At 51.8% G+C, this 24,379-nt stretch overlaps 1 protein-coding gene across 2 annotated transcripts in view; it reads left to right on the forward strand.

Annotated features, from left to right (window-relative positions):
- The window catches only part of MAPK4 (mitogen-activated protein kinase 4), a 127,757-nt gene extending 103,598 nt beyond the window's left edge, over positions 1-24,159 (forward strand). For both annotated transcript variants that reach the window (XM_054583663.1, XM_054583664.1), the window contains exons 3-6: positions 12,729-12,873; positions 14,446-14,607; positions 19,418-19,619; positions 22,322-24,159. In XM_054583663.1, the coding sequence (XP_054439638.1) occupies positions 12,729-12,873; positions 14,446-14,607; positions 19,418-19,619; positions 22,322-23,021 (1,209 nt within the window). In that variant the 3' untranslated portion in view covers positions 23,022-24,159. The remainder of the gene's footprint in view (positions 1-12,728; positions 12,874-14,445; positions 14,608-19,417; positions 19,620-22,321) is intronic.
- Positions 24,160-24,379: the final 220 nt, after the last annotated feature.

Raw genomic sequence — 24,379 nt, forward strand, 5'->3', positions numbered from 1 at the left:
CCAAGGGTTTAGAGGCTCCCTCCCAGGAACCAGGAACAAAGACCAGCCAGATTCTTTGTCAGTATATAGCTAGGAGTAAATCTAACAGAAGAACACCTAGCACCTCTTCACAAACTCTCTAACTACACTGGAGTACTATACAGCTGTGAAAATGGATAAACAATAGGTTCACACATCCACTGTTGCATGCATTGCAGTTTTGAAAAACAAATTCACCTGCAGTGCTTCATCATAAATAGTGAAGCAAAGACCACCGCTCTTCTGCAGAACCATCTGCCATGGGTGGGCAGGACCCACCGAGTGGGGCAGTGGCGACTTGTGAAGAAGGCAGGCGCTGCCTTCAGGGCCCCCTCCCAGCTCTCACACTCCTTTCCCTCGTCAGAGCCCCACCTCCCTCTAAGTGCCGTGGGCTCTTGCACTCTCCTGCCTCCCTTGGTGCTCCAAAAACTTTCAAGATGCATTGCTGAGTGTAGAGAATAAAATCACTGCATATGTTCTTGCGGGAGGCAAAAGATTTTCTTTTTCAGCTATTCCTCTCAAAGTGAAACCAGGGATTTAGGCGCTTGGTAAAGGAATGTAAGGGAGCAACATGGCAAGGGGAGGAGATCAGGGGGACCTTTGCTAGTGGCCAGAAATCCTGCCAGCTTGTTGGTGTGTGGAAGTAAAGAAAACACCCTTCAGGACCGTGCTGGCTTCCTCTGCACCCACGCCCTCCACGCACGCTCCCCGGCACCTGCATGAACTCACCGGGATGACTGCTCTCTGGACAGTTTTTCTCAATCTGTGAGAACACAGGTCCTGCCACGCTTTACTTCAAGGAGGGTTCCTAGAAGGCGCACCTGCTTTTCCGCCTTGAAAGTCCTGACAAGATGCCTTCCTGTCTTCCTTGGGCAGTCGCCCCTTCTTTGACCCTTTTTACTCCTGGAGAGGGTCCATTGGCCATGGCGTTCATGAAGCCACCTCGGGGCCCCTCGCTTGCATGATCCCTCCCAACGCCCTGGGAGGGACCCCCACAATGTGTGCACACGGTCAAGTATTGTGATACTTTCAAAATAAGATATTTTGGCAGCAATTTGTTAGGAAGTGATCTGTTTCCATCCTGACTTGACCTCCTGCACACTTCCCTGCATGCAGCTGGGCCTTGGGGAGGTGAGGGGTTGAGCTGAGGATACATTTAGTTTAGGTTTAATGGGATATGTTTACATGGTTTGCAGTTACTTCTGCATACAATTAAGTTATTGCCGGCTGTCTTGGTGTGGGAATTGCTTCTAGAAAGCCGTCTTTGGCCCACCCTACACTCCTAAGACTACAACTAGGACATCATGGACCTTCTGGTTAATGAGTATCATCAACTCAATAAGTTTAGCCATCACATGAGGAAACAGGAAAGGCCCCCAAATCTTACTTACCGCTCATATACAATATAGAAGAATACCCACTAGAGTTTTCCCCAGATTTGACAACAATCCTGCAAATTTATATGACATTAACTAGTTTTAATAACTAGTTTTGAAGGTAAGAGAAATTTCCAAAATTTCAACTGTACTAAAGTGTCAACCCTATTACAGGAAAGGCTGTTATCTTTTCAGTTATCATTCAAGGACTGAATTAGCTTTAAATTCAGCTAATTTATTATTATAAATATAATGTAATATAATTCTGTGAAAATACTACAAAATTGTCACAGAAGAGATGATCAGAGATTATGCAAGATGTTCACATTTGCTATCTGACGTTTGCCAAGAAGCTAATTAGTAAAAATATCTTATTACAAATTTTGTAATGTTTGTGGTGCTTGCCAACTTTTTAAAACTTGCTGCAATTTTCCAATTAAAAAAATAAATATCACTTTTACACCTAAGTTTGTGTTCATAATTTTATTTTTTAAGAAGACACCCCAAACCTGGGTGTACCGGGGCCCTCTCTCTGCTTCGCCTTCCCATGTTGCTGCTCCGTCCTCCCTCCCTCCCTCTCCCAGCGGTGACTGTCCCCTGACTTAATGATTGACTTCGCCATTGAACCAGCAAACACACTGCCCAGACCAGGCGGTAAGCTCCCTGCGGACAGTCCCTGGACTCAGACTGCCGTACACAGGGCCAGGCCTACTGGAGACACTTACTGAACCCCTGTCAACAAAGCCTCTGAAGGGGACCCAGATTCCCTGGAGCAGGGGGCCTGGGCATCCTTTCAGCACTTGGGGCAACTTCCAAAGTGGGACACGCTCTGGGACCTGCAGTTTTTCTAGGAAGAAAACTGTTTCGCTGAGAGAAGATGTGGTCCCTGGTGGAGGATGTGGCCTGGGCAGGCTGACTGGTCACCACGGAGAGGAGCCCCTTTTCAAAGTCAGGGTCAGGCAGCTGCATTTGGACCCTAACAGAAGCAATGTTGGAGAGGGGGCCGGAGCAGGTCTCAGCGCCTCTCTGCCCCCCTCCTGCGCCTCCCCACAGCCCTCCACCACCTGCAGCCTGTGCTTCCTCCCTGCAGGGGGTGGGGGCTCAGTGGCTCTCCCCGCAGGCCTGCCCTCTGCACATCGCTAATGGCTTTTGTAACACGCAGCCACCCTGCCTTCAGGTCCCAGCAGGCACCGAAAGTCCATGGTCGCTGCGCACAGGGGCTCAGCGATAAGTGGGGAGGCACTGCGAGTTTCCATTCTCGGGGATCCTATTCAACAGGAGCCACAACGACGCTGGTCTTCGCCGGTGTAGCAGAAGACAGGGCCTAACAGGTCAATACATTTTCTCTTCCAGGAAAATGTGTTAACAGGGAACTTACTCAGCACTTCCTGAGTGTCCTAAGAAAAGTTGTTCCCCCGGAGGCACCTCGAAAAAGTGGTTATGTGAGCAAAGAGGTGTGCGAGTATCGCATCCTAAATCCCCCATCTAGCAGGTCTTGAGACTATATAAATAAACTTAGTGGATGTTGCCAACCTGTCCTAAGACTCTCTGGCCACACACTTTTACCTCCTCCCTTTAGCATCTGTGAACCCAGTTTGGGAAATACTGTTTTAAGTAAAAGCAGTGACTTCTAGCACAATAGATGAGACACCAGATCAGGCAGGAGCCAAATTCAGAGGTAGTGGGGCTTTTCCAGTCCCTTCTGCCACTTTGCGCAGGTAGCTCCTTCCTTCCTGCAGCAGGAGCCCCGCCCTGGCCCGCTCCTTCCCTTCGCAGGACGCTGTGAAGGGGACCTTCCAACGCCTTCAGGTAAGCGCCTTTGGGCCCGGTGCCAGGCCCTTCCCACGGCCACCTGTATGCTTAAGCACTTAAGCCACCTGGAGGCTCTAAAATCTACCACACCCTTCTAAATTCCACTTGATCCTGCTTCAGTGGAAAGTAGCAAAACCCTGACAACACATCTCTTACTTTCCTTCGTCTATTAATCCCATTTTAGGTACCTTCAACAAAGCTGGTGGTTTAGACCCCAGAGCTTTCTGAGAAAGGGGAGGCCACGGAAGTTCCCTTTGTTCTTCCCACTGCAAAGTGAACAGGGAGCAGGACGGGGGGCGGTGCTGGGGAGGATGCTTGTCTTCTGGTGAAGGGAGGGTTCGCGAGCAGCTGGGAAGGAAGGGCAGAAATAGGGGGGCTGGTGACAGGAGAAGAGCTTTGGGGACTGAACTGTCTGCTGGGCGACTTGGCAGCCTTGTTACTGTGCCTTTGACCTCCCTGTTTCAGCCCCCCACCCCACCGCAGTGCAAGGATAGTAACAGTGACCACCTTGAGAGAGTGTCAGGAGAATCAAACGAAAGAACCTGAGTGAGCTCAGGGCGGTACCTACCACATGGCCAGCACCTGGCAAATATACATTATTATTACACACATCACTCAGAAGTGCTTTGGGATTAATATTCTCTTTCTCTTCTAAAGTGCTGAGTCTGACCCCCAGGCTACCCCCCTCCCCAGCTACCCCGCCTTAGCATCAAGATAACATCAGACAGAAATCCACCCGAGGGAGGAGCTATTCCCACCTGAGGGAGCTCCCAGATTTCTGAGGGCTGGGCTTGAACGTGGCAACTGCCTTTGTCCTGGGATTTTCACAGGGCCAACAAACTTCAAAATAATCTCCTCTTGACTGGTGGTCAGTTCCTGAAATTGCATCATGGGCATATCAATCATTCCTTTAGCTCAAGGTTTTTATCCCATTTGTGCACCACATTTAAAGGGCGCACCGCAGATACAGGTAAAACAGGTGGTCCCTGCCTTCCGGGCCTCCCTACCACAGTTGCGAACTTGGAAAGGGTCTAGGAACACAGAGGTGCTCATCAGCTAAGCCAGGCAGAGGGGAGGGGCCTGCAGTGATCTCTCCAGATTTAAAATGAAGAAATAAATACTTATCTTACAGGCTTGTCACGAAGTCAGCTGAGTTAATGCTGGCAAAATCTCTTGTGTATAATGCTCAGCCAATATTAAATTCTTCCCTCCTCTCTGAGGTGTTCTCAGTTATTTATACCTGAATATTAATGAGGGATCTGAGTGGAAGCTTCGCCGGCTGGGAGGAGGAAGCGAGAGTGCTGCGTCCTGTGGGGACAGGGGTGGAGGACAGCAAAGGAAACCTTGGGGCTCAGAGAGCAACTTCTCTGATGTTCTTCCCCAGAGGGCTGCACAGATCACTCCCTTGATTCACTCTGCACATATGTCCCCTTATCATAGAGGCTTTCTGGCCCACGCACCCGACCCATCACTTACCGCATCTTTACCGCACTTTATTTTTATTCCTAGTACTGCCTCCACCAGACATGTGATACATTTAGCTGGTCAGCTGTTTTTCCTACTAAGAGATATGCCCCATGGCTACAGGCACCTTGTTTTGTTCACTGTCGGGATCAAATCTCAGCCCTGCCAATTAATACTGATTTGGCCTATTTTTTTCATAGGGTCATTTTGATAATTAAATGTACTAATAATAAAGCAGCACTTGGCACAGTGCCTGGTGTATTGTACTCAGTAAATACCAGCTATTGTTATTATTGGTTATGTTCCAGTGAATTTTTACTTCCTGCCGGTCAGCCATCTGGGGAAGGCCTCAGCCAATTCAAGAGTTTATCTCATCTTGATTGGAACTAGAAATAGAAGTCTGCACTAATGGGAGAACCATGAAAATATGGCATAAATTTCCAAAGCAGGTGAACTAAAGATCTCTAGGGCACTGGTTCTTCAACATGGCTACTTGTTGGGATCACCTGGGGAGTTTTAAAAACTACTGATGCCTGGGCATGTCCCCAGAGATTCTAGCATAATTGTTCACAGCAGGTGTCCCGAACATCAGAATTGCCTTAAGTTCCCCAGATGCTTCCACAGTTGCAGCAGGTCTGACAGCCGCTGCTCCAGGGTGCCACCAGGCTTCCCCTTGAAAGTCGGCGAGACACCTGTCTCCTGACACACAGCCTGGCAGTTAATGCATCTTCCTAAAAGGAGCCATTTGCTCACAAACCGACCGGCCCATTAAAAATTAATCACTTCAGCCCAGCAGGGCCCATGGCTGAAAGATGGCTGTTAAGTGCTACACAGCTTCCTAGGACTCTAGTGCCCCACAGAGGATGGCTGGGAGACCGGCAGCACAAGCAGATGGGGAAACGGAGGCCGAAGCAGCTGAACCAAGCCTCCCCTCCCCCGACCCTTCTAATCAACCCAGCAGCTGGTCCTGGCCAGGACGGTGGGGTTAAAGCTGGCGATCTCGGTACAGCTGCGAACGAACAAAACATTTTGTCCTGTCTTTGGACTGCAGTAGAAGTCAGAGCTCGTGATCTGGACCCCGCGAGGATAACGTCGGAAGCTCCTATCTGTAATGGTGAGCTCTAGGTGAATTAGGAGACGACCACATTTCAAGAAAGCGCTTTTTAAAATGTGGCCCAACTCCATTGCTCCCACTTTCCTGCTGTTGAAAAGTAAGGAGACGTGTATTTTGCTGAGTGACACGAGCCTGTCAGCAAAGGACAAATAAATACTGCATGTTTCCACTGACATGAGGTGCCTAGAATAATCAAATTCGGAAAGACAGTGTAGGAGGGCGGTTGCCAGGGGCCCGAGGGAAAGCAGTATGGGGTGTTGTTCCATGGGCACAGACTCAGTTCTGCAAGATGAGGGCCTGGAGAAGGATGGCAGCGATGGCGGCCCAGCAGTGTGAATGCGCGCCCTGTCACTGAGCCGCACACTGAAAAAGGGTTAAGACCGTGAATACTAAGCTATGTGTGTTCACATTTAAAAATAAATTATTTTTTACAAAGCAGTGCTGTCATGATTTTTTTTTAAGTAAAATGAACATATGGGGGCTGCAGGTACTTAACTGGCCTTTGGGTTGATTTCCATGGAAACCTGGGAGCTGGTGCATTTCAGGGGGCGGAATCCCCAGAGCATGGAGTAAGAAGGAGGGGCCTCAGATCAGCAGTTAGGGCCCCTTAGAAGTTAATGAAAACTCAGTGCAGCTGATTTAACTGTGCTATTTCTCCACCTGTGTATATTTTAGCTGCATAAACAGAATGTACCAGATGACTTACAAATGACTGTGCTGGGCTTTTAAGATTGTGCATTCCTTCCCTCGGCTTGAGAGTCCCTGCTGCATATTTTCATGAAAATGAGTTTAATAGAATGAGTTTGGAGTCAGCAATAAGAAAGGCTGTTTGGCTCTGGTGTTCTTTCTTTTTTTAAAAAAAGGCTTCTAACGTGCCTGATACGGATATTGGCACAAATAAGAATTATGCCTCCAGAGGGAAAAGACCGTGGAGAGGGAGGCCAGATATTTCTGCTTAAACTGGGCCTCGGGGATGGTGTTGTTTTTCTAAATGATATTTTGATGTGTGTCTGTAACGCAAAGAAACAACCCCTGTTATAGGTCAGGCTACTGCTGGGTTGGAGAAATCCGCCTTGCCCATGAGCGAGGCAATCATAAATCCGTGGGGCAGGGCATCACAGGCCGCCTAGGGCCCTGCTCGTACAAACGTACTACCTTGTTCGCCAGATGAAATGGCATCTGCATGTAATCCAAGCCCCTGAGTACTCCAGTGCACCCCAAAGTTTCAGAACCTGTGCTCTGGCATCCACCGGGAGGGTGGGTGTTGGCACAGCTCCCCACAAAGTTGTCCATTCTCTGATTGGACACCTCTGCCTGTCCAGGACCCAGTCCCCACCTTGGGCAGCTCTGATGGCTTTATGTGACAGGCAGGAGAGCCCCATATTCAGATCAAAGGTGCTACATCTGTGTAATTTGGGGAGGAAACCCAGTTGTGCCACTTACAACCTGTGTGGCCGTGGAGAGGTTGCGTCTCCTCTCAGCGCCTCTGCTTTCTCGCTGTAAAATGCCTAATGTGAGAGCGTCTCTGCCTCATGGGGTTCCTGCAAGGATGAAATGAGTTAATCCATGTAATGCAGTTAGAGCAGTTTGAGAAGCTCAATAAATGTTAGCTGTTAGTATTATAGTGCATAGATATCCATCTCAGACTTTGCCTTTCATCTGTCCCCAGAGCCTTCGAGAACAAGCCTAACTCCTTGTCTGTGACTTGCAAATGTCCAAAGGCAGCTCTCCGGGCCCCTGCCCATGCTCTCCAGGGTGAAAGTGCCCAGTCTTCAGCATCCTTTGTGTGACACGCCTTTGACTGCCATGACAATAGCCGCCAGGAATTCTCCGCGAGAATCACAGCAGCCATGCAACAGCCCCCACTTACCCCTGAGGCTACGAGTTTTACTTCTCCACAACCTGATTTCTTTTTCACTTGACCTAGTTTCTTCTAGATCAGACAGGGGTACATGTATGCATCCCTACCTCCTTCCAGGGCAGTGTGGTGCCCAGGGGCAGCCCTGAACCCCTACGCCCTACTCTCCAGAGAGGAGCACCTTTGCTAGCAGCTCCCTGCATAAATGTCCCTCCCGCTGTTAAGACGCTCAGGGGCCTCCACAGCCAGCGCTGAAACTCCCAATAGGCCCACCAGCCCCTCTTCCCCACTCTGCAACCCTCCTTCCTCCCTGCTCCCTTTCTTCTTCCTGGCATTCTCAACCTGGGAAGTGGCTCATTTAAGTGGAGATCAGTCACTTTGGGCAATCTGCACATCTCACAGGCAATTCCCCTGATTCTGAGGCAGGGGGTCCTTGGGAACCAGTGACTCTAAGCCCCTGCCCCATGTCCCATTTGTCCAGATGTCGCTGTGTCCCCTGAGCACATTCTAGGTCTCCCTGCCCTATCATTTACATTCACACCGGCTTCCCATCACCACCTGGAATGTTCCCCATCCATCAAGACCAATGCAAACCACACGCCTCAGAACAAAATATCACCCCTCTGCAGTCTGAGCATACCTCTAGCCCTTGCCGCTAATCATGACCGGATCTAACATGCACGGTCGGTGAGGTCCAGCAGCGTACAGATTAGGGTATGGGCTCTGGACTTGGGCAAGTTGTGTTCCTACCCCGTGAGAGCCTGCATCAAGAGGCTGATGGAAGGAGTGCTGAATGAATTCATGTAAAGTACACACACAGTGTCTAGTACAGGGCAACTCCTACATTAACATTGACCGAGATCACTTCCTGGTCCTTCCGACCACCTTTTCATATTAAACTTTTCATCTCTCTAACTGCAGTATATGCTCTTTGAATTCAGGGAGGGTCATAATCGACTTCATTTCTGGGTCACAGGGAGGCATACACGGCTCCCAGGATACATGCTGGAGAACAATCAGGGTGAAAAGTGAGGCTCTCAGAGCCCCCACCATCCTGGCCGGAAACATCCATTCAGTACGAGGGGGGAGCGACCCTCCCACCCTGCCACCCCACCACTACATTCAGAGAGAGGGTGAGAGTTGACTGGGGTTTTCTCTTGGGAGAACGTTGTCCCCATTTAAATTCGTTCATCCCTGTAAGGGGCCGGGAGTTATGTTTTCATTAATGGGTAAAGTGGGAGGCTTCTAGCTTCTCCCCAGCCTTCCCACTCCCAGGCCCACAAGCTCGGGCTCCAGGCGGTGGAGGCATAGAGAGGGCAAGCTGCGTAGAACCAGAGCTCGCCCAGGGCTCACTGGTCAGGGCAGCGGATGGGTGCCCACCCTTCCAGGGCGAGTTTGAGCAAAGCTGTCCTGAATTTCCTGGCAGGCGTCTGGGACTGAGTCCACACTCCCCTCCTTTTTCTGAAAAAAAGGAATGCTCAGAGCTTTAATGATGCCTTCCCTCTAGATCTGTTGCAGGCCCCTAACTATCCTCATTCAGGGCAGCTGCTGCTACATTATTATTGCTCAAACACCTTTGAAGCTTTCAGAGTCAAAGCCTCCCATTGGCTGTGTGGGACACTAAAAGGACAGAGAAAATGGGCTGGTAGGAGCAATAGCTGAAGAAACCCCAAAAGCCCCCGTGACCGGAAACTGTCCGACAGCCTCCCAGTGGTGCCCCCAGAGCCAGCTTCTTACTAGGAACACCAAGGGACCAGGTGGCAGAAGGAAAGGGACAGGGCAGTCCCAGCCTTGCCTCTTATCTGCTGAGAAGGGGCCACGGAGAATTACAGAATGTTGGCTTCGTGTCTCCTCAGAGTGGTGATGCTTTATACATAGCTCACAGGACAGTGCATGACGCGTGTGCCTGCTGTCCCAGCTGGTCCCTCCTCAGCCAGCCTGCCCCTGAGAGAGGCCCCTGGAGACCAGGTCTTATCACTGAGGGCAGGGATCTCCATGTCAAAAGAGCCCAAACTCTCCTCTCTGCATGCTTAGCAGGGAAGCCACTCAGGGATTTCTGTGAGCCAATGCACTTACTGAGTTACGAGCCCTTCTGATAAAATTGAGTCTCACTCCTGAGTATTCTTTAAAGAATTTTTTAAAAATTATTCTAGAAAAGTCTGACTTTCATCCCATCTACTCAACTGAAACGCCTCTCTTGAATTTGGATCACCAGTATCACATTGTGGACTCCCCAGTGCCTCTCCCGCTCAGACCCCAGAGCTCATCTGGGTCTCCTGAGTGTGCCCCACCCTCCCACCCTGGGAAAGGAGCCTCTCATTTGTTCCTATCCCCGCTTCCCCTGGGTCCTCTTGCTTCAGAGCCAGGCAGAAGACACTGCACCTTCCCAAATTCTTCTCTGTCCCATGGCTTCTGAGACACACCAGTAAATCCCCTTTACGCTTCCAAAGGGCTTGAAGGACACATAAGCATAAGGAACAGCTAGTAGTTAAATATCCAGCAGGTCTTTGGTTTTCATTCAAAGGCACGCAAGAAGCGGGAGCTAACTTTCTCAGCTGCTATCAAGGCCAGGTCCATAATTCTGGCCCAGGGGCAGCTTTGCCCAAACAGCACCTTTCATTTACTTTAGAACAGGTGTTTCAGAAGGGAACCCCCCCACCCCGCCATGTCCCCACTTCTCTTCAGCCCCAGATGCTGCAGATAGGCAGGTGTAAATTACAGTGAATTCCATTCCCCAAAAGACTGTTTATTTACGTGTCAAGGAAAACTTTCCTTAAGTCGCCTCCCCTCTGGGCAATCTCTGCTTTAGCCTCCCTCTGACAGTCTCGGCCTCTGAGAGGAAAATAAAGTCAGACCATCCTTTATAACCTACCCACTCCGAAGTGACCTTCTACAGACAGTTTGGCTTGTCTGTAATTTTTAGAATCAAACCTCAGCCCCTAACGAACTACTGTACACACAACATGGATGAGTCTAAATGCGTTATGCTAAGCGGAGGAATTCAGACTCAAAAGGCTTCATGCTGTGATTCCGTTTACATGACATTTTGAACAAAGGCAAAACTGGAGTGACAAGAAGGGGACACAGAAAATTGTTTGAGATGATGAAATTGTTGTAGAATCTTGATTGTGATGGTGGTTATGTGATTCCGTGCTTTTGTCAAAACTCATAGAACTATTCACTAAAAAGGGCAAATTCATAAGTCATACTTCGATACACCTTTTTAAAGTCAATTTTTAAAAATGACATCTATTTTGTTCCAATCGTTTTTGGAATAAGGCAAGGCTGTCAACTTTTGCAAACTCCTCACCCACCTTTGAAAGTGGGAACTGGAACTCTGGAAAATCACATATGTCAAAGAAAAGGATCAGTGATCCCTGCAAAAGGTGCCTTGTTTTGAAGGGGGTTCAGACCATAGGAGACGTTCCTTATTGATTCATTCATTTATTCATTCACTCCTTCAACAGCATCGATTGAACACTTCCCAGGAGGCAGACGTGAGGCTAGGCAATGAGGAAATGGCTTGTGGAACAAGGTACAGCTGCTGCTCATGAGAGGCATAGAGTCTAGCGATCTGGAGAGTGAGGGACTGGGTAGAAGCAGAGAGAAAGTAGACAAACAGAGACCACGGGGCTCCTGGGAGGGGCATCCAACCTCATCCCCGCCAATCGGGAAGCTTCTGAGAGGAAGCCAGCCAGAGTGTGAGTCAGCTGGGAAGGCAGTCGGTTTGAGGACCTCCATCCGTGGAATGTACACACGTAGATGCCCAGAGTGAGAAAGAGGGATATATTTACAAATTGTAAGGATGGTGAGAGCTTTGAGACCAGAGAACAGCTTTGCTGGAGTCATTTCTGTCTCAGGGGCATTTTCCTCTTTTCCTGTTGCTTCCACCAGTCTGAGGCCCCGCTCTGAAGAAATCTGTGCCACAGAGGAGACAAAACCTTTGTCATGATTCAGGGTCACGAGAAGGTTTTAAACAACAAATCTTTGCTCAAAAATGAAAAGTTTTCAGATTAACTGATCAAAAGTGACTGAGTACTTGGGCTTCAAACTTTTCATACATTTTAACCTTGGTCTGTGATACTTTTTGTATCAGTAAAAAGGCAAATTCAAATGCCAAACAGGGGATGACATCATCAAAGAACAAGATCATCCCTCAAATCTCTCACTGGAGCTCCTCTATCTGAATTGTCTCCCCTTGAATCCAAAATGGGTTCATTTGCTTACCTTAGAGAGATTGTTCAGTTAATCCACAGGGACATCTCCCATGTTTCACTGTTAGGCCAGCTTTCTGAATTATGTAGGGAACAATTTCCAAATTGCCTGGCTATATTTTCTTATCTGTGCTAAAACCACTTAGGTTATCCTTTTACCTTGTAGAGAGGGATTCCGTTCCAGACCACAAATCACTGAGCAATGGCTGAAATCAGCTACAACATCGATCCTCCAAAAAGACACTATGGAGAACTCCCAGGATCCTCTGGGCAAAAGCTATGTCCGCTTTGCCACTGAGTCTGCTTTCACAGGCCCTTCGTCTGCAGTCATTATGAAGCTAGCCTTACCCACACTCAGCAGGAGCTTGGCTCTGGCATTGTAGCTGCATTGCTTCTAACCTTTAGCACCAAAGCAACTGGCTTGATTTCAAATGTATGGCTATTTCTAAGATGAAGCTGCTGGATAAATGAAATTCCATCGTCTCATTGTTATTCTGTTAGTGGCGGTAATGAACTTGAGTGTGGCTCGTATTTATCCATCTTCTTACTGGATGAGGGCAGATTTGTTTTGCATAGTTACATCAAGCTGGTGTAGTGTAATTCTTCTAAGATAATGGTATCCTGAGTCCCTTTCTACACAGGAGAACTCCAGGGTGTCCTGAGCTTCTCCCACCATTTGAGCCCCACAAACTAACCTGAACTCCTATAATCAGACCTTTGTTCCCTAATGCTCCTTCCAGATGAACAGGAAAGGACAGAGGGTGAAAGGATCCTGAAGGGGGTCCTGTCTCTGGGTGAAGAGGAACAAGAGGAGGCGTGGGAAGGAGGGGTCTGCATGGCGGGCGGCTGGAGCTGGGGATTTTGCCTTGCAGGGTTACCTGTCGGAAGGGTTGGTAACGAAGTGGTACCGCTCACCACGTCTGCTCCTCTCCCCTAACAACTACACCAAAGCCATCGACATGTGGGCCGCGGGCTGCATCCTGGCCGAGATGCTCACGGGGAGAATGCTCTTTGCAGGTAAGCTGCTAATCGCGCCACCTTCCTTCTCCTCTGGTGTCGTTCTTTTTTGTTTGTTTGTTTGTTTGTTTGTTTTTCTTCTTTGATTGTTTTTTCTTTCCTTTTTTCTTTTTCCTTTGGTGTTATTCTAGAAAAAGGAAGAACTGCATGCACAAAACACGCTAGACTTTCTCTTTGAAATAACCTCTGTGGCTTTTTATGGCATAACTTGGAGGCGCCTTACTATCATTTCAGGCAAAACACTAGAAAGACTAAAAATAATCTCTGAGGACAGAACTTCCAAAATCAAGTAACTACTTGTATTTCAACACCTTGAGATTGACTGCTGAAAACACTTCCATCTTCAGCCCCTTCCTCATCTCTCCCTGCCGCTCTGAGCAGTTGTTAGTCTGGAGTGCTCCTTTGGAGAGGGGACCTCACACAGGAGTCCCTAAACCGACCCTCCATGAGCCCACTGCAGGGAGAGGCCAAAGGGCCTCCTTGGGAGCAGACCCTGATGCCTAGGCACTTTCTCAGTGGGCATTGACTGTATTTGCATATGCTTAGCACCACCCAGGGCATCCTGGGGGGGACATGGAAGAGCCCATCCTGGGCCACCAGCCTCTGGCAGACTGGAATCCCATGGGAACCAGTGGTAAGGGGAGGGCCCACTGTGCAGCTGAATGAGTCAGGGGAGGCTCCTCCAGGAAAGAGGCTTAATTTGAGGATTCAGCCTGGCAGAGGAAGTGGAAAGGCTACTCATGCAAAAAAAAAAAAGAAAAGAAAAAAAATAGAAGTGATGAAAGGAAGAGCAACCTGGAGGTGAGAGCAGGGTCACAGGGAGACGGGCCGACCAGCAGTGCTGAAGCTCTGTTGCAGACCCAGACCAGCAGTGCTGAAGCTCTGTTGCAGGCGTCAGCGTTGCCTGAGCGTAGGAGACGCGTTTCTGAGATGCACAAAGACTGACGCTCCTCACAGATGAGAAAGGTATTCATTCCCAGCATCCGGAATGATGCCTGGCAGAGAGAAGGTGCTCAGTAAATAATTAGTTGTTGAATGAATGAACACTTGATTCCATCCTGACCCACAGACCAGGCGTAGCCTGTCTTCCTCCCTCTGCCAACAGGAACACAGGGGCACAGCCCAAGCCCAATTTGTTATTCCTGATTATTTTTCCTCCTCATTGGAGTCCCCCTAATCAGAAGCCAAAGGCTAAGGCTCATTCCCAGTCTTGAAATCCCTTCCTTCCCCTGCCTAGTAAAGAACATGTGAAGAGCCATATGGGAAGGAGCACTTGGAAAGCCCTGGGCCAGGCTGTTCCTGTCACTTTAGTGTCGGCTGACTCAGTCTGTACCAGACTGCTCCATTCAGAGGCAGAGACATATCACCAAACCAGGCCCCAGAGACAGCAAGCAATCTGCTCATAGTCACATAGCAGGTTAGTGGCAAAATGAAGGCCAGAGCCCAGGGCCCCTGGCTCCCAACCCAGTGCTGTCCCCACTGTCCTGTGTTGCCCCCCTGGAGCCGCTATGGGGCTTCCACACACCCAGTCCCTTGGACAGCACACTTAACCACCTGGCATTTCCTCCCCAGGGGCTCACGAGCTGGAGCAGATGCAGCTCATACTAGACACCATCCCTGTGATCCGGGAGGAGGACAAGGATGAGCTGCTCAGGGTGATGCCTTCCTTTGTCAACAGCACCTGGGAGGTGAAGAGGCCCCTGCGCAAGCTGCTCCCTGAAGTGAACAGTGAAGGTACCTGAGCTGGACAGCCAGGCCAGCTTCGGGGGCATCACCTCAGGGGTGGGAGCGGGTGACCTTCCAAAAGGACCAAGCACAGTCCTGGCTATAGACGCGAGCCCCCCGGCAGCAGCCTTTGCCCTGGCCGGTTCCAGGCCGAGGACGAGGGGCGCTGGGAGCCTGGCCCACAGGCACTCACAGCAGCCACTGTGGTCCTCCATATTCCTCCCCTGGTTTGCTTCCTTTTCTTTCTTGCCTTTCTCACTTGCCCCTCTCCTTCTTCTCGTTTACTTTTTCCTTCTTGGAAGGTGTGTTGTGGTGCAGAGAACATGAGCTTTATCCACCTGAGAGCCAAAGCCAGGCTCCATTCCCAGCTCCACCAGTGGCCAGCTGTTTGGCCTTGGGCAAGTTCTGAACTCTGCATTTCAGTTTCCTTACCTCCTAATAATATATATTAGACAGGGTTGTTGTGACAAGAAAGCAAAAGAGAATTTGCAATGCCCCGGGCACAGGAAGGCACTTAGACATTACATTACCGTGGGGCCTCCTCCCTGTCCGAGGCCTCCGTAGGAAGCTGCCATAGAAGTAGGACGCAAGTTCTGCCAGTTGTGAGAAAGACCCAGACTCTCAATGGCTCAAATAAGAGTTCAGTCTTATTTAAGAAAACACAGATTAAGGCATTTATGTCTCTCTCGTATAATCATCCAAAAGCAGGCAGTCCAAGGCCAATAGGGGGACCTGCTCTACAGTCATGCCGGGGCCCATGGCCCTTTTCTGCCACCTGATGGTGCTGTCCTTGGTCCCTGGAGGACGGTGAGGAAGGAGGTTGGGTCCCCCTGCCCTTCAGGTCATGAGCCAGAATTTGTACACCTCGCCTCCACTCACGCCCTGTTGGCCAGAACTGAGTTATGTGGCCCCACCCCGTTGCAGCGGAGGCTGTGAAATGGGTATTTTATTCCTTGACACTTTGTGTCCATTATTATGAAAGAGAAGAACAGACACCAGGCACAAACGGGCACCCTCTGCCACACTCCTCCTCATCAAGAAACCAAGAACTTGGGCTAACAATGTCCTTGGCCATGATTCCCATTCAATCAAACCGCAGTAAACTGCTGCGGTTTCCCCATCATTAGAAGGGAAGAGCAGTTCTTTGATTCACCACAAATTAAGACTCAGCCGTCCCTATTTATTTTGATTCCAAGGCTGCTGTAGAAACCCCACCATGTGTCAAGAGATACGCTCACCACTCAGGAATTCTGGATCAAGAATGTGTCACCCATGTCCCCTCCTCCGAGCAACCACACAGCAGCCCCTTGGTGCCCTGGCTCTGAGGGTGGTGGGCCTGGCCTCAGGCAAGTCAGAACCGGTGCCTGGGTGAATATGATGAAGCTCCTTGCTGTCGTCAGCAGCATCAGCGCACATTTGTTAACCCGCTGTGGCTAGAAAACAGCCAGGAATGGAAATCTAAAGAGACGCAAGAGCTGGTCTAGCTGGGAAGACAGGGAATCCCATCAGGGATGAGAATGGAGATTAAGGACCACATTCTAAAGGGCTAGTGAGAGCTCTGGGCACTTGGGAAAGGGGAAAGAGCTGCCAAGTGCTGCGAGGGACGGAGGCCGGCCCACAAGAGCAGCGAGGGCCCGGATCAGCAAGATGAGTCACAAACCATGAAACTGAAGGGGTGAGAAGGTCCGAGAGCTTCGAGTGCCCAGCTGATGAGTATGGACTAAATCCTGCAGCTGAACAGATGTCCCCTAAAGCCAAGCTTGCTGCCCTGTCCCATCATGCCAACTTCATCCTAAATTCTCTCATCTGCCTCTGGCCTTGAAAAGTAAACCCATTCAGCCTCTGGCCTTCAGGTAATGAGGCAGCACTGATGTGGAAAATAGGTGGGAGAACGAGTACTTGAGCCCATCTGTCTAGGAGAGCCATTTGGTGATCCTCCGTTCGCTCCCTCTACTGTGCTTTCAAGGCCCTGCAGACACAGGAGGAGGCAGGGGGCCTTTCTGCTGTAGCCCTCAGAGGCTCAGGGGACGTAGTCTAAGTGACCATGTCCCCTGACAGCTGACACAGCATCATGCCACAGATACAGGACAAAGGAGGCAGGCCCTGAGGCCACCCAGTTCTGAGCTCCATTTACCACCAGAAGTAAATACACCGCGAGTGACAAATCAGATGAGGAAACCTAACACACAAAATGGGGAAGGAAAGCTCTGGGTGAATCAGGGGCGAGAGCCTCAGAGCCCTGCCCAGCTGGATGCCCCTAAGCATTCTTCCAGAACCTCTGGGATTCTGAGAATCCTGAGAAGCCACTGGACCACAGAAGGGTGACAGGATGGTACAGAAGCCTCATTATATTACCTATACCTTAAAAACACCTGCGGGAGTTGAGCCCAGGAGAGAAAGGAGGTGGGGGAGGGAGGGTATGGTGGTTGGTGAGTTAAGGGTAGGCTAGTGCCATAGCAGAAAATCTGAAATCTCTATGGCTTACCCTGCAGTAGTGTATTCACTACTGACCCCAAGTCCAGTAGGGGAGCCTGGATGCTCTGTTGGGGACCCAGGCTGTCAGAGTGGATGTGATCTTCAACACGTAGCTTTCAAAGACCCCCTGGGCACCAACCTCCAGCTGAAGCCAAGGGAAGGGAGAACAGAGACTCTTGCAGCAGGTTTCTTGGGTGAGGCCCAGAAATGGGGTACACACATCACTTCTAGCCCATGCCATGGAGCCCACCTATCACACAGCCACATCTAACTGCGGGGACAACAGGAGAGGAGCAGGCATGGGGAAGAGAGACCATGCTGATGTAGGGGGACCACAAAGGGCAGAGCGAGGTTCAGGGGAGGTTAAAGGGTAGGTTTGACAGAGAAAGGATTCTCTAATATTGGGGCTTCCTAGAAGCGTCTGGGCACTTGCTAGAGGACCAGCTGTCAGGGAGAGGAAAGAGGAGTCTCATCCTTGGTAGACTCAGTGGAGTGGCCTTGGGGATAGGTTCTGTCCAACTTCAGGGTTCACTGGGTCTTTTTTAATAATGATGGTAATGGTAATGATGCCTGCTCTTTAAAGCTTTAACTCTCCATTTCCTCGTCAAAGGGTCCCACGTTGTCGGGTGGGACCAAGGGAGGGGCAGGAGGCCCAAAGAGGAAAAGACGTGCCTGCAGCTGGGCAGTGGCAGAGCTGGGCCGCGCTCTGCAGTGCCCGGTCCTTCCCAATGCTGGGAACCCGCGAGGCCAATCCCCTTTCAGGCCCGCAGCCCTGGCCCAGGAGCAGCCCCTGAGCCCCAGTGCCTTTGGGGATGATCAGAGTTACTGCTGCATCACTAGTCTCTCAGTCTGAGGTTACAGAGCAGCACCGCATCCTCCTGGGAGGCCACTGACCTTCAGAATCCATCGATTTCCTGAATCGTTGATGAATTTTCCTGCCAAGAGACCCAGAGGTGGTGTGAAGGGCAGGATAATGGTGCGGCTGAGGCCCACCAGGAGCCCCTCCTAGGGGACAGCAGCCTGGGCCTTGAGCTCAGCAGCACGTGGGCTGTGACATTATTAGCCAAGTCCTGATTTAAGTGGAGCCCCCAGCACTGAGAAGTAATGCAAGCCCCCAGGCTAGACCTTGCTGAGACAACGCACCCCTGAGCTCACACGCAGATGGGCCTCACCCTGCTTACCCTGCTTAGGAAAAAGAGCCTTGGTATCTGTGCCCAGAGCTGATGGACAACCAGAACACCCCACTGAAACCTTCATGTACTTTCATGCAGGTTGGCAAATAACCACTGCTCAAGGCTTCTGAGTGTCCCTTCTGTCCCCAGACTCCAGGTGCCAGGACCTGCCCTTGGTCTAGGCTCCAGGGGTGTCCAACCTGAGCCCGCTGGCCACATGTGGCTCAGGATGGCTATGAATGTGGCCCAACATAAAATCGTAAATTTACTTAAAATATTATGAGTTTTTTGTGTGTGTGATTATGTGTCACAATGTATTTAATGTGTGGCCCAAGACAACTCTCCTTCCAGAGTGGCCTGGAGACACCAAAAGGTTGGACACACCTGGTTGGCACTAAAGAGTTACTGCCTGGCATGGCGGGAGGCCCAGGTGGGGAAAAGTTTTGAAGGTGTAGCCTGCCTGCTTTTATTTGTCAAACCTCCCAGGGCAGCATGTGATAGAGAGCTCTGGACTTAAGCTGGGCGCTCTTGGCTACCAGCCCTGTCCCACCTGCCTCACCTCCGCTGCCCTTTCTTACGGAGGCTTTCCACTGCTGGCACCTGAGGGGCGCAGGCTCCCCCACCCGCCGCGGCAGCCCTCGACCCAGACAAATGTGAGCAGGGGGAGAGATACCCCAGCGTGCCCCCTAAGCGGAGCCGCCTCCGAGGTGTGTCCCACGCTGTCTCCTGGAGGACCCCAGTGGAACTGAGCCCCAGGGGCCCACAGGAGGAACCTGCTCATTGGCACATCCTTGACTGGCTTCTTCCCCCCACCCCTCCCACTGTACTTCCAGGGATCACGGCCATTTAACCGCCTACATCCCAATCCTTCTCTCTGGAGAAGTCCCGCCTAAGGCAGGGGTCTAGCCCTAGATCTCCTGTAACCAACCATGACCCTCAGCAAGTCCACCCCGGGCCTCTAGTACTTAGATTTGTGAGGTCAAAAGAGCAGCATCTGCTCCAAATTTGTCACTGGATTGTGGTGAGGGTCGTGAGAAAGAAAATGGCTGAAAACCTTTTTTGTACAAGTGGAAAAGTACAAATACCCGGGAACGTCACCCTCCTGAGGGGGTCTCCTTCTCAGAGTGGCAGTGGCCACAAATGGCTTTCATGTCCTGTTCTGCTCCCCACAGCCATCGACTTTCTGGAGAAGATCCTGACCTTTAACCCTATGGACCGCCTAACAGCCGAGATGGGGCTGCAGCACCCCTACATGAGCCCGTACTCGTGCCCCGAGGATGAGCCCACCTCGCAGCACCCCTTCCACATTGAGGATGAGATTGACGACATCCTGCTGATGGCCGCCAGCCAGAGCCAGCTCTCCAACTGGGACAGGTGTGTTTCCAGAAACTGCCAGCCCTGGAGTCTAGAGCCCACATTCCCATGATCCTTTGTGACCTTTCCCTCTGTTTTCCATGTTGTATAGCCCAGGGGCGCTTCCCCAGCGTACTTCCCTGCCTTTCCCTCTCCTGTCCCCTGACACGCCCAGCCTGTCGCACCCCTGTGCACAGGTCAGGGGCTTTCCTTTGGGCAGCACAGCCATCGTCAGCTCTCCTCCGCGCCCCGCGTATACTGGGCTCAATGCCATGTTCCACAAGCGTTCATGAGCAATGAGCTGACTTCTAGCAGGCTGGGAATTTGCCCTGGAAAAGTGAACTGCAGCAACGCAAGGCAAATAAACAGTGCAAAATTTACCACCATACCACTCGTTCACGCGTTCACATCGTTTGCACCTCCACGGAGTGCCATTAGGGGAGGTATCATTATTGGTATTGCCCATTGGCACCTGAGGCAGCTACAGCTCAGAGAGGTAGAGGTTGGCATTGTGTCACACAGCCAGTATCTGGCCCATCCAGGGTCCTCCCCAGGCTGCATCCATGTCAGACACTGCTAAGCAATCCCAGGACTCTTTCCTGCTAAACTGGGCTGGGCAGCGGAAGCCTTCTAAACACAGTGTGTCCAGACGTCACTACCAATGAATCAGAGTTGGGTAGAAGATGCTTTTAAAGAAGATACTTTTAACAGTCTCTGTGTAGGCAAGGCACTTAATGATCTCTTAGGTCCTTTCCTATTCTGATATTCTTAGATCACACAGCTAAACATTTGGGAATCACCATCTGCTATCCCTGGGAGGGACAGCCCTAGCTGCTCAACTTAGAAATAAAGTCAAGGGCTTAGCAGCTAGGACTCCGAGGGGTCTAAGTGGGAGCCCCGCTGTTGTGGGGATGTGGCAGCTAGTTACATATGTAACAGATGAGCAATTCCTCCTTTTCAGCCATTTGATGGGTTTCAGATTAAGAAGGCTCCGCCAATGGCGGAGGTCAGGGCCACGCTGCTATTTTTGGACAGGTTTATTGGTTTGTCCATATCGATTGTTGTCATCGAGTTGCCAGCAAATGGAGATTAATGAAGACTCTTCTGCCACCCGCCCCGTGCTTGGCCTGCCCTTGACTGTGGTCCCAGCAGCCCCTCTCCCTCCACTCCACAGCATTTGGGGACTCGGTGAGGTTCACCCCATGCTAATCATAGCTGTAGCATGGGGTTGGTGCCAGGGAAAAACAGTAGCAGGGTTTCTGCCCGTCAACGCTGACCACCTCTGAACCTGGTACACCTCTGCTCCCAACCTTTCCTGCCATACCTGTGTGAGGGAGGCGAACGACAAAGGTGGTGGCAAACCCCTTCCTACTGGCCCAGCTGCTCTGGGCAAACTGCTTAACCTCTGAACACCCGTGTCCTCATCGGACGCAGTGATAACACTGAGTCCGCAGTCCAGGCTGTGGACTCACAACTTCTGTTTGGCCCCCGGTGGGGAGCAGCCGAGGGGTAGGGTCTTCACAAGTTCTTCCTCCTACACTTATTTGCAATTTTGAGGACCCTCGTGGGAGGAGGCCGCGCTCACCTCTAGGCGTGGCCCCAGCCCTACAGGTGTCACCGGAAGGACAGGCAGTGCCGGGGCCTTGCTGTGCCTCTTAAAGGGCACAGACAGTCCCTGCACGTCTGCACTTTCGCGCAGCCAGCCCTGCCCGTCCTTGGTGTGTTGGGTTTTCCTGTGTGAGCAGTAGGTCCCCTGTTTCAGGAGCAGCTGGCGGCTGGCTGATGCCTACTCTGAGCTCCCTGCCTTATCCACTCCTCCCCCCAAAGGTTCTGCATAGAGCACCTGGCCCAGGGAAGGGAGGGCTTGGCCTGAGCTGATGGCTGGCTCTCCTGCCCGTCTGCCCTTCATTTGCTCTTGGCAGGCTGCCTTCACTTTCTATGGCTGCAGAGCAGTTAACAGAGGGCAGCATTCCAAGGATTTCTGGCCTCTCCTGAGGAGCCCATAATCTTTCCGTAGGCCCCACCTGCTCTGCATCTAGGCATGGCGCCGGGGAGCGGGTGGGGGATCCAACCAGACCCCCTGGGGCGGGAATTCTCAGCCCTGGCTGGACCTTAGAATCGCTTGGGGGAGGGGAGGGTTAAAATGATGCTGATGCAGGACCCTACCCTAGACCTACTGAATCAGAATTAGGGGGTGTAGGGCAGCCATGGGATTTTATTTTTAATTCCCTCAGGTGATTCTAATCTGAACCAGGGCTGAGAAGCACTCATTAGGGCCCTGCTACTCAGAGTGTGGTTCCTGGGCCGCAGCATCAGGTGGGAGCCTATTAGAACCGCAGAGCCCAAGGCCCCAGCTCAGACCTCCCGCAGGAGATCAGCATGCTAACACTGCCATCTGCGGGCATGTCAAAGGTTAAGGAGCACTGCATAGGTGCACCCCCTGGAAAGTAAGTCCCATGAGAACAGGGATTTTGTTGTTTTGTTCACTGTGGCTTCTGGCAATGACTAGAACAGTGCCTGGTACACAGTAGACGTTAAAGAAATATTGGTAGGGTATTTAATGAATTAAGAGAAGACAAGGGTTAAGTCAGTCCTTCTACCTGAGCCCTGGAAGCTCACACCAGTACTTGTCCCATCACGCTCCCACCTTGGAGCGGGGTGGGGACAGGAGCCAGGGGGTCGGGGCTGGGGATCCAATCACCGTTCCATCTGTATCCTTGCAGGTACCCCGTGAGCCTGTCATCCGACCTGGAGTGGCGGCCGGACCGCTGCCTGGACGCGAGCGAGGTGCAGCGCGACCCGCGCGCGGGATCGGCGCCGCTGGCGGAGGACGTGCAGGTGGACCCGCGCAAGGACTCGCAGAGCAGTTCCGAGCGTTTCCTGGAGCAGTCGCACTCGTCCATGGAGCGCGCCTTCGAGGCCGACTACGGGCACTCCTGTGACTACAAGGTGGGGTCGCCGTCCTACCTGGACAAGCTGCTGTGGCGCGACAACAAGCCGCACCACTACTCGGAGCCCAAGCTCATCCTGGACCTGTCGCACTGGAAACAGGCAGCCGGCGCGCCCCCGACCGCCGCCGCCGTGGCCGCGGACGCCGGGGCGCGCGAGGACGAGCAGGCCAGCCTCTTCCTGGAGATCGCGCAGTGGGTCAAGAGCACGCAGGGCGGCCCAGAGCGCGCCAGCCCGCCCCCCGAGGGTCCTGAGCACCGCCTGTCTGCCTCCCCGCCCGGCCACCCTGCCGCCAAAGACGGCGGCGCCAGTCCCCAATTCGACCTGGACGTGTTCATCTCCCGCGCGCTGAAGCTCTGCACCAAGCCCGAAGACCTACCGGACAATAAACTGAGTGACCTCAATGGCACGTGCATCTCCGAGCACCCTGGAGATCTCGTGCAGACCGAGACTTTCTCCAAAGAAAGGTGGTGAGGGCTGAGGGGGCGCTCCGGCACAACCCCCACCCCACCCCGCTGTGGGAGGCCACCCAGGAAAGCCGGGCCTGGCAGGAGGAGGCCGCCGCCCTGGCACCTCCCCGACCCCATCTGCCCCTCTCTGCTGCCTGGGGGTTAGCAGAACACAGGAAGGATCCGAGGAGCGAGAGGAATGTCCATTTCTTAAACTGCCTTAATAACTAGCCTTTAACCTCTGGGAGCGGGTTTGAACAGGAGCCTAGTTTGGGTTGATCACTTTTGCCGCGAAGAGAAGGCCCTTGTGTTTTATAAGTGGTGGCGTGCAGGGAAGAAACTGTCTTAGACAGCAGTCCGCGGGCCCTGCCTGATGAGAGGCGGGGGAGACGGGGATCTTGCGGGCCTGCTGTTGAAACCGTCTGGCCCAAATAGCCTCAACTGACAGATGAGGAAAGACAGTGAGAAGCAGAGAAGCAAAGTCTATGTTTAGTCCCCCGGCCCCCAGCCAGTGGCTGTCCGCTTAGAATGCCTTCCGCTGGGTCACACTGGCTTTGCAGTCAGAAAAGTTAGTCCAAGATGCATCTTCCCTGTGCGTGACCATCTGGCCCATTCCACGTTCTCTTATTCAGAGCAATGTTTCTTGTATTCCAAAACTGGAAACTGAGCCAGTGTCTTCTCCCTCCTCGAGCATAATTTTTCTGGTGCCTCAAGTACATAAACATCCTCATTTGCCATGCCCCTGTGTTTGCCTCACTCCTGCATGATCTGAAATCGGTGTTTAGATCAGACCCGTTTGGGGTCTGCAGGAAAAATAACTCATTGTCCCAGGCCTGTGCACACACCTCACCCAGTCTCCTCATGCACTTCCCTGACACATGCTCAGACACGCGGACGGCCCTAGTTCCCCAAGGGATATTATATGTGGGTGACTTTGACGATAGCAATTTCATGAATCCCTCCAGAGCTCCCTCCCCCGCCAGCCCCGCACCTAGTGAGGTGCTCACCATAGAGCAACTATGTGAGGAAAAAAGATTTCAGATGGGCCCTCTGAGGCTTCATTAACATTGCCCTTGATTTTGATCATCCATTTAGCCCTGGCAAAGAGCAGGCCCTAAAGAAGTACATTGGAGAGCAAGTGGCCGGGGGCAGAGAGGGGGGATGACAAGGAACCCAGGAAGGTAGGAAGATGTGAGAGGCGACAGTTGGGGCACTCAGGGGTCAGGGGGCAGCATGGAGGCCTCATGACGAGGGAAGGGACTCCAGGCAACCGTGGCCCTGCTAGTTTAGGCCAGGATGAGTTGGAACCTGCAGGCCCAGAGGGGCACTCCCACGCGGAGCCCGAGGTGATGGCGTGGGGGCTCAGCGGCCCCTCCGCAGAAG

The sequence above is a fragment of the Pteronotus mesoamericanus genome, unplaced genomic scaffold (genome assembly GCF_021234165.1).
Source record: "Pteronotus mesoamericanus isolate MK-2021 breed Mesoamerican mustached bat unplaced genomic scaffold, CSHL_Meso_final contig_74, whole genome shotgun sequence".
NCBI classification, from domain to species: Eukaryota; Metazoa; Chordata; class Mammalia; order Chiroptera; family Mormoopidae; genus Pteronotus; species Pteronotus mesoamericanus.